Genomic DNA, 14120 nt, shown 5'->3' with positions numbered 1-14120 from the left:
GTAACTCTGTGTACTAAGTGTATGGCTGGTGATTGTGTGTACATTATTTATAATTTTAAGGAATTTTAGAGAAATCCTAAACCCAAAGGTATCAAATGGCACCCAGATAATGGTAGGCAATCAGGTTCTATCAAAGGAAAGTGAAGATAAGTTCCGTTTCTTAGATTCAGAACCTCTCACTGCCATCAAGATACCTGTGTTTGCCTGCACAAGCAATACAGTACATGGGAGCACCGCTGAAAATTAAGACATAGATAAGGCAAAGGGATATCGGGAAGCATTTCTTCAGTCTCAAGTTGGTTGGGAGTGGAATGACCTAAACAAAGAAGTGAAGGCAGGATCCATACACAATTTTAAGAGCAGGCAAGATACACCCCATGAGGCTAGGAAAGAGTGGCTCTGGCAAACAGCAAGTTGAGAGGCAGAGCCAGGCATTAACCCCTTGACTGTCACAACCCCAAATCCTGAGGTGTCTCCTGGCATGGCAAAATTTCCCCCCAAAAAATTATTTTTCCTTATGAAATGATAGAGAATCTTTTCCCGATAATAATGACACCAAAAGAACAAAATTTGATGGAAAACTAACAGAATTACGCTCTTGCGAGGTTAGCGACATCGGCGATATTTACGAATCGGCAATTTCGCCCAATTTGAGCCCTATTTTCAGCTAATTCCATTGTTCCAGTCAACCAAACTCATAACTATTTCTTTAGAACTCCATTTTTTCTATCAATTGAATACAAGAAACTGCCCATTTACCAATTTCAACTACCCAATAACATGGTCAGAAATTTGCTATTTGGCCAATTTCACGAAAATTAAAAAATATGACAATTTTAAAATAGGGTCCAGAAGGAACAATGCAGACATTCCTGGCTTTAAAATAACATTTTCTTTGTTCATCAGTCACATCTCCAGGCCCCTCTGATATTACTCTTGCTTCCTATATTGAATTTTTATTCAAACAAAAAATAGAAGATTTACTGTTATGCAGACTACTGCAATATTGTAATAACTGTATAAATAATGTCAACCCTTTCGTGACTGCATATTAGAGTGGCTACTTGGACATTTATTGGAAAATGACATCATTTGTTTACTTCTGAACATCGGCAAAAATCAAACATTTCCCCTATTTTGAGCTCCATTTCAAGGTTCTTTTCATAGTAAAATCAATCAAAATCACCTCTGTTTCTATAAGATGTTTTCCATTTTGTCAAATGAGACCAGGAAAACGAGAATACAACCATAAATACTACATATATGAAAATAGACCACAAAGTCGGCATTTTAATTAAAAAAAAAAAACGGTCGGAGTTTTTTTTTCTCATTATGCACTGCGTGCGGCAGGATGTTTTTTATATGGTGCACAATGACCACACACCCATTCTCTCACATGTGGGCCTACCAGCTTTCTCCTGGTTGATTTGAAGCCGCTAGAATTTATGAGTACATATACAGGAGGGCCCCGCTTTACGGCGTTCCGCTTTACGGCGTTCCGCTAATACGGACATTTCAAATTATGACCAAAACTCACTATACGGCTCCCCCCACCTGACTTTCTAATACGGTCACCGTGCCCCACCCTGTTTGTTTACATTCTCCATGAGCTCAGTAAGCACTAAGTCTCTCCATTTTGTCTGGAAACTCCAAAATTTCAAATGTTTTTAAAAGTTATTTCATATTTTATATATACTCTGATAATTATACTTATGTATACCTGTACCTAAATAAACTTACATACATCGAGTCATTTAAATGTCGTATATTACGTTAATATACACATTTTCATTAATCCATCCATGATATTTTTTTCAAAATTATATAATAAACACGATGCATAACATATAAATAAGATAAATACACCCCACAGTAGAATAAATAAACAAATGTGAGATGTGAGCAGACGACTTGCACAAGTGGTGATAATAACAATACTGAGTCTCATTAAATGTCGTATATTACGGTAATATACACATTTTCATTAATCCATCCATGATATTTTTTTCAAAATTATATAATAAACACGATGCATAACATATAAATAAGATAAATACACCCCACAGTAGAATAAATAAATGTGAGATGTCGTAGCAGACGACTTGCACAAGTGGTGATAATAACAATACCGAGTCTCATTAAATGTCGTATATTACGGTAATATACACATTTTCATTAATCCATCCATGATATTTTTTTCAAAATTATATAATAAACACGATACATAACATAAAAAGATGATAAATACACCCCACAATAGAATAAATAAACATAAATATAAGATGTGGGAGCCACATAACTTGTACAAGTGACGCCAAGAATAACATTTTCTCTAATCTAACATAAGAGTAAATGTGTTACTGGGGGTAACTGTAGAAAATTATTCCTTTCGTATGTATGTAAGTTTATTCAGGTATACACAAATACAGTTACATAGATTATCATACATAACAACATACGTGTAGAGAACCTAGGATAACCCAAAAAAGTCAGTGTGACTTATTTCCATTGCCTTCACTCAGAGCTTCATTTCTTCTCAAAATGATGTTACATGAGAATGGGAGTGTTCTTCTTTATTAATTCTACCGTATCAATGTAGAGACAACCTGTACACAATGTAACTTGTACACAAACCAGACGTGTACACTTCGTTTGTTTACAAAACTTACCTTCCCCTGGTTTGTTTACATAACTGCGCCTGCCCCCTCTCATGTATTCATTCTTTCTCTCTCTCATTTATTCGTTTTATCTCATTTACTTACTCCTGACCCTACATTAAGACTACAAATATTTTAAGGTAAGTAATGAGTGAACTGTATATACATTTTATCGCTCTGTGATGCTTAAATATCATAGAATAGTATGTGTGGGTGGGGTGGCCTGGTGAGGCTATTACAATACATACCACACTTGATTTCTTACAATAAATACTACTTGTCTCACCCTAGATTAAGACTATAAATTTTTTAAGGTAAGTAATGAGTGCACTATGTGTGTATTGTACCTTTTTATTGTTTTTTGATGCCTGGTTCTATTGCTAACTTAATATATGTTAGTGTAAACTTGTTATCTAGTGTTTGTATGCATTTATAAGTGGAAAAAAAGGGTGTTCCACTTTACGGCGATTTCCGCTTTACGGCGGTAGCCTGGAACCTAACCCGCCGTATAAGTGGGGCCCTACTGTATATACATCAAACACGGTGGCTCGTAAGACGTATACAGTGGACCCTCGACTAACGCTATTAATCCGTTCCTGAGAGCTCATCGTTAGTCAAAATAATTGTTAGTCAAGTTAATTTTCCCCATAAGAAATAATGGAAATCAAATTAATCCGTGCAAGACACCCAAAAGTGTTAAAAAAAAAATTTTTAACATGAAATATTAATTTAAATACACACAAACTGAAGAAGACATGCACAGTTACATGACACTTACCTTTATTGAAGATCTGGTGATGATTGATGGGATGGGAAGAGGGGAGTGTGTTGATGGTCTTAGTGTTTAGAAGGGGAATCCCCTTCCATTAGGACTTGAGGTGGCAAGTCCTTTTTCGGGGTTACTTCCCTTCTTTTAATGCCACTAGGACCAGCTTGAGAGTCACTGGACCTCTGTCGCACAACATATCTGCCCATAGAGGCCTGTACCTCCCGTTCCTTTATGACATTCCTAAAGTGTTTCACAACATTGTCAGTGTCACCATTAAACACTTGTTCAGGTTTCAGTTCTTCACTGTCTATGTACTCCTTGAATTCCTGCACATATTTTTCAGCTGCTTTTTGGTCCAAACTGGCAGCCTCACCATGCCTTATCACACTATGTATGCCACTACGATTCTTAAATCTCTCAAACCAACCTTTGCTGGCCTTAAATTCACTCACATCACCACTAGTTGCTGGCATTTTTCTAATTAAATCGTCATGCAACTTCCTAGCCTTTTCGCATATGATCGCTTGAGAGATGCTATCTCCTGCTATCTGTTTTTCGTTTATCCATACCAATAACAGTCTCTCAAAATCTTCTATCACTTGCGATCTCAGTTTCAAAAACCTAGTTGCACCTTTGGCAAGAACAGCTTCCTTGATTGCCGTTTTCTTGGCCACAATAGTAGCGATGGTTGATTGGGGTTTTGTGTACAGCCTGGCCAGCTCGGAGACATGCACTCCACTTTCATACTTAGCAATGATCTCTTTCTTCATATCCATAGTAATTCTCACCCTTTTTGCTGTAGGGTTGGCACTAGAAGCTTTCTTGGGGCCCATGGTGACTTATTTTGCAGGTGCAATCACTAAAAAGACTGTGATAATATGAAATGTTCCGATTGTATGCTTGGAAGCGACCGCGGTGGCTGGCTGGCTTGTAAACACTGGCCAGAAGTGGACGTGTCTCAGACGGAACGAATAGTATTGGTCGAGTTTTTTAGCGCTAATCGAGGCAAAATTTTTGCGATAAAATGTATCGCTAGTCAGATTTATCGTTAATCGATGCCATCGCTGGTCGAGGGTCCACTGTATATACGACCGGAACAGTCAAAGGGTTAAAGTGCAAGCATTGTACTTCTAATTTCCAGGACTCAAGTCCGGCTATATAAAAATAACCGGTTTCCCTGAATCCCTTCACTAAATTTTACCCTGCTCACACTCCAACAGCTTGTCAGGTCCCAAATACCATTCGTCTCCATTCACTCCTATCTAACACGCTCATGCACGCCTGCTGGAAGTCCAAGCCCCTCGTCCACAAAACCTCCTCTACCCCCTTCCTCCAACCTTTTCGAGGACAACCCCAACCCCGCCTTCCTTCCCCTACAGATTTATACGCAAACCATACCACGATTTATACGCTCTCCATGTCATTCTACTCTGATCCATTCTCTCTGAATGACCAAACCACCTCAACAACCCCTCCTCAGCCCTCTGACTAATACTTTTATTAACTCCACACCTTCTCCTAATTTCCACACTCTGAATTTTCTGCATAATATTTACACCACACATTGCCCTTAGACAGGACATCTCCACTGCCTCCAACCAACTCCTCGCTGCAGCATTTACAACCCAAGCTTCACACCCATATAAGAGTGTTGGTACTACTATACTTTCATACATTCCCTTCTTTGCCTCCATAGATAACATTTTTTGTCTCCACATATACCTCAACGCACCACTCACCTTTTTTTCCTTCATCAATTCTATGATTAACTAACCTCATCCTTCATAAATGCATCCGCTGACACGTCAACTCCCAAATATCTGAAAACATTCACTTCTTATATACTCCTCCTTCCCAATTTGATATCCAATTTTTCTTTATCTAAATCATTTGATACCCTCATCACCTTACTCTTTTCTATGTTCACTTTCAACTTTCTACCTTTACACACACTCCCAAACTCATTCGCTAACCTTTGCAATTTTTATTTAGAATCTACCATAAGCACAGTATCATCAGCAAAAAGTAACTGTGTAAATTCCCATTCTGTATTCGAGTCCCCATAATTTAATCCCACGCCTCTCCCCAACACCCTAGCATTTGCTTCTTTTACAACCCCATCTATAAATATATTAAACAACCACGGTGACATTACACATCCCTGTCTAAGAGCTGCTTTTACTGGGAAGTAGTCTCCCTCTCTTCTACACACCCTAACCTGAGCCTAACTATCCTCATAAAAACTTTTTACAGCATTTAGTAACTTACCACCTATTCCATATACTTGCAACATCTGCCACACTGCTCCCCTATCCACTCTATCATATGTCTTTTCTAAATCCATTAATGCAATAAAAGCTTCCCTACCTTTATCTAAATACCGTTCACATATATGCTTCAATGTAAACACTTGATCTACACATCCCCTTCCAACTCTAAAACCTCCTTGCTCATCTGCAATCCTACATTCTGTCTTGCCTCTAATTCTTTCAATAATAACCCTACCATACACTTTTCCTGGTATACTCAGTAAACTTATTCCTCTATAATTTTCACAATCTCTTTAGTCCCCCTTCCCTTTATATAAAGGGACTATACATGCTCTCTGCCAATCACTAGGTACCTTCCCCTCTTTCATACATTTCTTCTTCTTTCAACACACCGGCCATATCCCACTGAGGTGGGGTGGCCCAAAAGGAAAAACGAAAGTTTCTCCTTGTACATTTAGTAATATATACAGGAGAAGGGGTTACTAGCCCCTTGCTCCCGGCATTTTAGTCACGTCTTACGACACATATGGCTTACGGAGGAAGAATTCTGTTCCACTTCCCCATGGAGGTAAGAGGAAATAAACAAGAACAAGAACTAGTAAGAAAATAGAAGAAAACCCAGCGGGGTGTGTATATACTACATGCTTGTACATGTATGTGTAGTGTGACCTAAGAGTAAGTAGAAGCAGCAAGACGTACCTGAAACCTTGCATGTTTATGAGACAGAAAAATGGACACCGGCAATCCTACCATCATGTAAAACAATTACAGGCATTCGTTTTACACTCACTAGGCAGGACGGTAGTACCTCCCTGGGCGGTTGCTGTCTACCAACCTACTACGTAGGTTTCATACATTTATTAAACAAAAATACCAACCACTCCAACACTATATCCCCCCCTGCTTTTAACATTTCTGTCATGATCCACTCAGTTCCAGCTGCTTTACCCCCTTTCATTCTATGTAATGCCTCACACACCTCCCCCACATTCACATCCTGCTCTTCTTCACTCCTAAAAGATGTTATACCTCCCTGGCCAGTGCATGAAATTACTGCCTCCCTTTCTTCATCAACATTTAAAAGTTCCTCAAAATATTCTCGCCATCTACCCAATATCTCCATCTCCCCATCTACTAACTCCCCTACTCTGTTTTTAACTGACAAATCCATTCGTTCCCTAGGCTTTCTTAACTTGTTTAACTCACTCATAAATTTTTTCTTATTTTCATTAAAATTTCTTGACAGTGCCTCTCCCACTCTAACATCCGCTCTCCTTTTGCACTCTCACCACTCTCTTCACCTTTCTTTTACTCTCTATATACTCTACTCTTCTTATAAAACTTCTTTGTAAAAACCTCTCATAAGCTACCTTTTTCTCTTTTATCACACCCTTTACTTCATCATTCCACCAATCACTCCTCTTTCCTCCTGCACCCACCCTCCTATAACCACAAACTTCTGCACCACATTCTAATACTGCATTTTTAAAACTATTCCAACCCTCTTCAACCCCCCCCCCCCCCCACTACTCATACTTGCACCAGCCCACCTTTCTACCAATAGTTGCTTACATCTAACCCGAACTTCCTCCTCCCTTAGTTTATATACTGTCGCCTCCCTCTTACTTGCTGATGCCATTTTCCTCTTGTCCCATCTACCTCTTACTCTAACTGTAGCTACAACTAGATAATGATCCGATATATCAGTTGCCCCTCCATAAACGTGTACATCCTGGAGCCTACCCATCAACCTTTGATCCACCAATACATAATCTAACAAACTACTTTCATTACGTGCTATATCGTGCCTTGTATATTTATTTATCCTCTTTTTCATAAAATATGTATTACTTATTACCAAACCTCTTTCTACACATAGCTCAATTAAAGGCTCCCCATTTTCATTTACCACTGGCACCCCAAATTTACCTACTACTCCCTCCACAACATTATTACCCACTTTAGCATTGAAATCCCCAACCACAAGTACTCTCACACTTGGTTCAAAACTCCCAACGCATTCACTCAACATTTCCCAAAATCTCTCTCTCCTCTACACTTCTCTGTTCTCCAGGTGCATATACGGTTACTATAACCCACTTTTCACATTCAACCTTTATTTTACTCCACATAATCCTTGAATTAATACATTTATAGTCCCTCTTTTCCTGCCATAGCTTATCCTTCAACATTATTGCTACTTTTTCTTTAGCTCTAACTCGATTTGAAACCCCTGACCTAATCCCATTTATTCCTCTCCACTGAAACTCTCCCATCCCCTTCAGCTTTGTTTCACTTAAAGCCAGGACATCCAGCTTCTTCTCATTCATAACATCCACAATCATCTCTTTCTTATCATTCACACAACATCCACGCACATTCAGACATCCCACTTTGATAATTTTCTTCTTATTCTTTTTAGTAATTATTACAGGAAAAGGGGTTACTAGCCCATTGTTCCCGGCATTTTAGTTGACTTTTTTATATATACGTACAGTGTGCTACTGTAAATATAATTTTACAAGGAATTCTTTTCTTTCTTTCAACAAACCGGCCATATCCCACCAAGGTAGGGTGGCCCAAAAAGAAAAACAAAAGTTTCTCTTTTTAAATTTAGTAATTTATACAGAAGGGGTTACTAGCCCCTTGCTCCCGGCATTTTAGTCGCCTCTTACAACACGCATGGCTTACAGAGGAAGAATTCTGTTCCACTTCCCCATGGAGATAAGAGGAAATAAACAAGAACAAGAACTAGAAAGAAAATAGAAGAAAACCCAGAGAGGTGTGTATATATATATATATGCTTGTACATGTATGTGTAGTGTGACCTAAGTGTAAGTAGAAGTAGCGAGACGTACCTGAAATCTTGCATGTTTATGAGACAGAAAAAAGACACCAGCAATTCTACCATCATGTAAAACAATTACAGGTTTCCGTTTTACACTCACTTGGCAGGACAGTAGTACCTCCCTGGGCGGCTGCTGTCTACCAACCTACTACCTACAATTTACAAGGAATACTGTTACATAAAATATAAATTAATGTCAGACTGTCAAGGACTAAAATGTTTGTTGAAACTTGTATACGAGTACGATAATACTGTACATACGTACACAGTATATACTGTACCTTTTAAAAATAGATACTCAATACTGCACTAACCGATTTGTAGGGGATCATGAACACTCTTGTGTTTGTAATGATTTTCTCCACGAAGAAATTCGTCAGCATTTCCGTTAGCCAAGCAGCTATACAGTCGAATGTCTTCTTCATTTTCGGGGAAACTCCAAAATGCAATAAGAAGCTGCAATTGTTCTGGAACAGGTGGCATCATCTGTTCAACCACTTCAAAGGGGATATGTGCCGCAACCGTGCGTGCACACATCTCTGTGAGTGAATGTACTCCTCCATCTGTAAATGAAACATTAACAGAACAATATACAAGAATTAAAGTGAAATGAGTAAAATCCAAAGCTGTTCAACTTACCATTTTCTTTTACATTCACCTACACTGTGTATAGAATATACTGTATATGATCTGCAACACTTTAACCAGATTAATAAAAAATCCTAACAATATGAATACTAACCGTCTAGAACAGCAATTCCCAACCTTTTATCTATGATGACCTCTTTCAGCTTCTCCAAAGTTACATATTACAATTAGAAAGAGGAACCTTAGGATTAACTAATTTTGTCACCTGTGAAGTAATTTTCATGACTTCACAACCCCCAAGAAAAATGCACAGTGACCCTATTTGCAGTGGCAAACCCCTGCTCTATGGTACAACCTACATCTTAAAAGAACAAAGCCCCATTATGCCTAAATTTCACTACATATCTGAATAGTCAAATAGCAAGTGGTATTGGTATAAAATGGGACTTGAAGAGAGCACAACTGCCAATGAATAAATTGCACCCAGACCGCTAATTTTACATGTAAATATTCCCCTTTAGTTTTTCATCAAATTTCATGTTTTTGGCATCATTACCTTCAGAAATTTTTTTTTTATCATTTTAAAAGATTTTTTTTCTTTTTAAATGTTGACACTGTCAGAACTTTTAATTTTTGGGGATTCCAACAGTGAAGGGGTTGACAACAAGTTAGACTGATATAGGAATAAAAATGGTTGAGTGAGAGTGAGACCTTCCTCACAAAGGCCCATTGGCCTTTGTGAGATTCTGCAGAGAAAACCTGGTAATTAGTGAGAGTATGTGTTAATGAAACAACCCAAGTGTTTTTATATTAAAACCATTTGAAAAGATTATTTGCCTTAATCCAAATTGATTTGTTCTGTCAGTCAAGGGATTATTTTACTTTGGTTGAAAGCCATTTAAAAATGCTTTTCAATATGAAGGTTGAGTTTTCTCTCAATCCTTAGAAAATGGTATGGCATTCATATTCAGTATAAGATAGAAACTTTACCACTGGCAGATGGAGATTAACTGAAGTCTAGTAATCCCCCAATTAAAGACATTTTTCTTTGAGTGATATTTAAATTAAGAGTACTGAAACTCTCGACACTAACCTTGGTCTCTGGCACGGCCATAAAGGAGGGAAGCAATTTTTTCAGAACGCTTCCACCCCCTCCAGTTGTTGCAGAGGGACTCGGGCTCGCTGATCCAGCTACATAATGAGTCCTCTTCAAATCGCTCCGAGTCCTCAAAGGAGAAACGATCCCCTTCCTCCCAATCAAACATTTGTTGAGCTGTAATGGTGCAGCGTGGTGGGGCCCAGGATGTGGAGGAAGGAAAAGACTGAGAAGAGATAGAGGAAAAAAGGCAGGAGGAATAGGATGAAGAAAAGGATGAGGTGGATGGGCTGGAAGAGGAAGAGCCACAAGAGGAAGGGGAAGAAGGAGATAAGGATAAGGAAAAGGAAGAGGAGTAGGACGGGCACTTATAGTTGGCGGCCACAATGTACAAGCACTTTAGGCTAGAAAACTGTAGGTACTACAGAAACACAATTTCCAAATTCTGACAGTCTCCTGCCACGCAAATTGTTTGTCTTGCAGATGGCTAGGGAAAATCTTCCACACACTAGTCATATTTTCCAACTTATGACTGAAAAAATTTCAATGCTGCCTATTTTCATCTGCATTACATTTAAATTTCTAGGGCAAAACACACTCCTGTATAAATAACACACAGATTTTTGCCATATTTAATTGTTAGGACCATGAATCTTCAAGTAAGATTAATCTTGACTGCCATTTACCTGGAGTTCTAAATAACATTAAGTTCTTCAGTTTATGGCCAAGCTTTTTCATAGTCTCAAACCAGATCTTCCTGCCACAGACGCAACTGCTTAGTCAGTTCCAAATGCTGTTTAATAAACATTCCTTGAAAGGAGAGAGAAAATTCCGGTATAATATTAATCTTAGACATTATGCAACTATATTAAGTCAAATGGGAGTTCATTTCCCAAAAAGTGTTACTTCTTAGACAACAATTTGTGTAAAACATATTTCTACATAAAGTTACATGAAATATAGCACAAAACAATCAATCAATACCAAGACCACACTGAACTAAATGATCAATCTAATTATGTATAATGCTAATCTGTGATGATCATAAATGTTAACTGTACAACAAAAATGTAAGTCATAGGTTCAGCAAAAAATTGGATACAAAAATAGCTCCAGAAAAAAAGGAAAGTGATCAGTTAAAGCTCTGAAGTGAGAAAATAATAATGGGATGTGTGTTTGGGAGACTGAACTAAACTTCCCCATCAGGAGTGGCAAGTTTAAAACAACTGTTGTCTGAGAAAGCAAGTTTAAAAAAACTTCTAATCTTTTAATGTGAAGGAGGTGAGGAGCTACTAAAAGTACATATTATCCATTATCCAAATGGCTGAGGAGGGGTTGTTGAGGTGGTTTGGTCATTAAAGAAGAAGAAGCAAAATAGGATTACCTGGAGGGTTTATAAATCTGTAGTGGAGGGAAGGCAAAGTAGGAGTCATCCTAGGAAAGGATGGAGGGAGGAGGTAAAGGATGTTTTGTGCTCATGGGGCTTGGACATCCAGCAGGAATGTATGAGCATGTTGGACAGGAGTGGAGACAAATGGTTTTTAGAACCTGACGAGCTGTTGTAGTGTGAGCAAGGTAACATTTTGTGAATGGATTCAGGGAAACCAGTTAGCCAGACTCGAGTCCTGGATGCACTGGAAGAAAAACAGAACACAGATATAACATACACAGACTGCAGAAGCCTTTGACAAGCGCAATCATGGCGTAATAGTGCACAAAATATGTGCTAAAGCAATAACTGGCAAAGTGGAGAGATGGATCTTCAATCTTCTAACCAATCAAACACCAAGAGTAGCTTTCAAAAGAGTTAAATTGGAAGCTGCCATAGTGAAAAGCTCTGTTCCACAAGGCACAGTAATCGCCCCCATCCTGTTCCTCATCCTCATATCAGACATAGAGATGTAATCCACAGCACTGTGTCATCCTTTGCAGAGGATACTAGGATCTGCATGAGACTGTCATCTATTGAGAGCATGGTTAACCTACAAGAAGATATAAGCCAAGTTTTCCAATGGGCAATGGAAAACAATATGATGTTCAATGAAGACAAATTCCAACTACTCCGTTATGGAAAACTGGAGGAGATAATAACTAGAACCGAGTATACTACAAATTCTGATCATACAATAGAGCGGAAAAATAATGTGAGGAACCTGGGAGTGGTAATGTCTGAGGATTTCACTTTCAAGGATCACAACAGTGCCACTATCACAACTGCAAAGAAAATGATTGGATGGATAATGAGAGCATTCCAAACAAGAGATGCCAGGCCAATGATGATCCTTTTCAAATCACTTGTTCTCTCTAGGCTGGAATATTGCTGCACATTAACATCTCCTTTCAAAGCAGGTGAAATTGCAGATCTAGAGAGTGTACAGAGAACCTTTACTGCACATATAAGTTATATCAAACACCTCAACTACTGAGAACGCTTGGAAGCACTTGACTTGTTCTTGTTGGAATGCAGGCAGGAGAGAGATATCATAATCTACACTTTGAAAATCCTAGAAGGGATGGTCCGAATCTGCACACAGAAATCACTCCCTACTTAAGTAAAAGACTTATCAGGCAATGCAAAATACCCCCAATGAAAAGTAGGGGCACCATTGGTACACTAAGAGAAAACACCAGCCTCCCACCAGGCATAAGGGGAATTACCAATAGGCCCCTGGCTCCCTTCAAGAAGGACCTGGACATTTACTTAGTCGGTGCCGGATCAGCCAGGCTGTAGCTCATACGTTTGACTACATGCAGCCAGCAGTAACAGCCTGGTTGATCAAGCCCTGATCCACCAGAGGGCCTGGTCATAGACCGGGCCGCAGGGGCATTGATCCCCGGAATACCCTCCAGGTAGGCAGGTAGACCTCCCCACAAAAAAGGAGTGGGGATATTTGCTGTCTGGAGGAACATGTGAACTGTCATTTCTGTGCACCTCTGGCAAGGCAGTGATAGTGTGAATGATGGTAAAGTGTTTCTTTTTTGGGTCACCCTAACTTGGTGGGAGACAGCCAGTATTAAAAGAAAAGTGCACAGTTCTAATCATGAATGAAGAAACTAACAGAACATACAAATTAAATAATACAAGACAGATCTGGGGTTCTCGTTAGCAGAAATCTGAAGTCAAGAAAACACTTCAACCAACTTTTGCCTTGTCAGGTATTTAGTATATAAAAAAAAAAAAGAAAAAAAAAATGGAGCCTTCAAGTGGTTATTCTGTATAAGTGCAATATAAAACTGTGTGAATGAAGTACAACACAGAGTAATGTTATTAAAATTATCAGCATTATATTCATGGGGAAGCACTAACCACACAGAGGTCATACAACACCTGGGAAATGGGAGGTAATCTATTTGATAAAGAATGTGGAGAGCTCCAATGCCTTGGATCAGAAGCCCTTCACTGACATCAAGGAACTCCCTCCTAAAGAATAAAATGGCACAGTAGCCAAGAACTTTTAACAAATACTGTAAATTGTAATTAACCAACTCAGCTCTTTAGAATATTTATTGATTCCTAAAAAACACTAAATTCATTTGATTTACAAAGAACTAAAATTCCAATTAATAACCAACTGTTTATTATTATTATTATTAGTATTACTATTATCAAACTGAACACTAAACATATAGCAAACTGCTTAGCTCTTCACATGGACTGTGTGCTTGGGAGACAGTCATCTAAGCCATCTAAGAGCCCCTCTTCCCCAGTGGACAGAGGTCTGGTGTAACTAAACTCTAATACCTGCTGGAAGTATTCAGGTGTTAAGTAAAAGATATCAGTGTTCTCAAGATGTTAGAAAAATGAACCAACTTTAGAAGGGTAAGGAGCAGGGTGAGGAGTTGGAGAAACTCTAAGTAAAACAAAAGTGTTACATTAGTCAATACCTTTCTG

The 14120-nt window shown here is 38.6% G+C and overlaps 1 protein-coding gene across 1 annotated transcript in view; it reads right to left on the bottom strand.

Moving 5' to 3' along the window:
* Dora (zinc finger SWIM domain-containing dorado) overlaps positions 1-14120 on the bottom strand; it is a 506090-nt gene that overhangs the window by 488889 nt on the left and 3081 nt on the right. The window contains exons 2-3 of the mRNA XM_070097330.1: positions 10226-11038; positions 8859-9107 (exon numbers count right to left, since the gene is read on the bottom strand). Coding sequence (XP_069953431.1) covers positions 8859-9107; positions 10226-10397 — 421 coding nt within the window. The 5' untranslated portion in view covers positions 10398-11038. The remainder of the gene's footprint in view (positions 1-8858; positions 9108-10225; positions 11039-14120) is intronic.

The sequence above is a fragment of the Cherax quadricarinatus genome, chromosome 57 (genome assembly GCF_038502225.1).
Source record: "Cherax quadricarinatus isolate ZL_2023a chromosome 57, ASM3850222v1, whole genome shotgun sequence".
Taxonomy (NCBI): domain Eukaryota; kingdom Metazoa; phylum Arthropoda; class Malacostraca; order Decapoda; family Parastacidae; genus Cherax; species Cherax quadricarinatus.
Note: the sequence above shows the minus strand (reverse complement) of the source record. Positions and strands in the feature narration are given on the sequence as shown.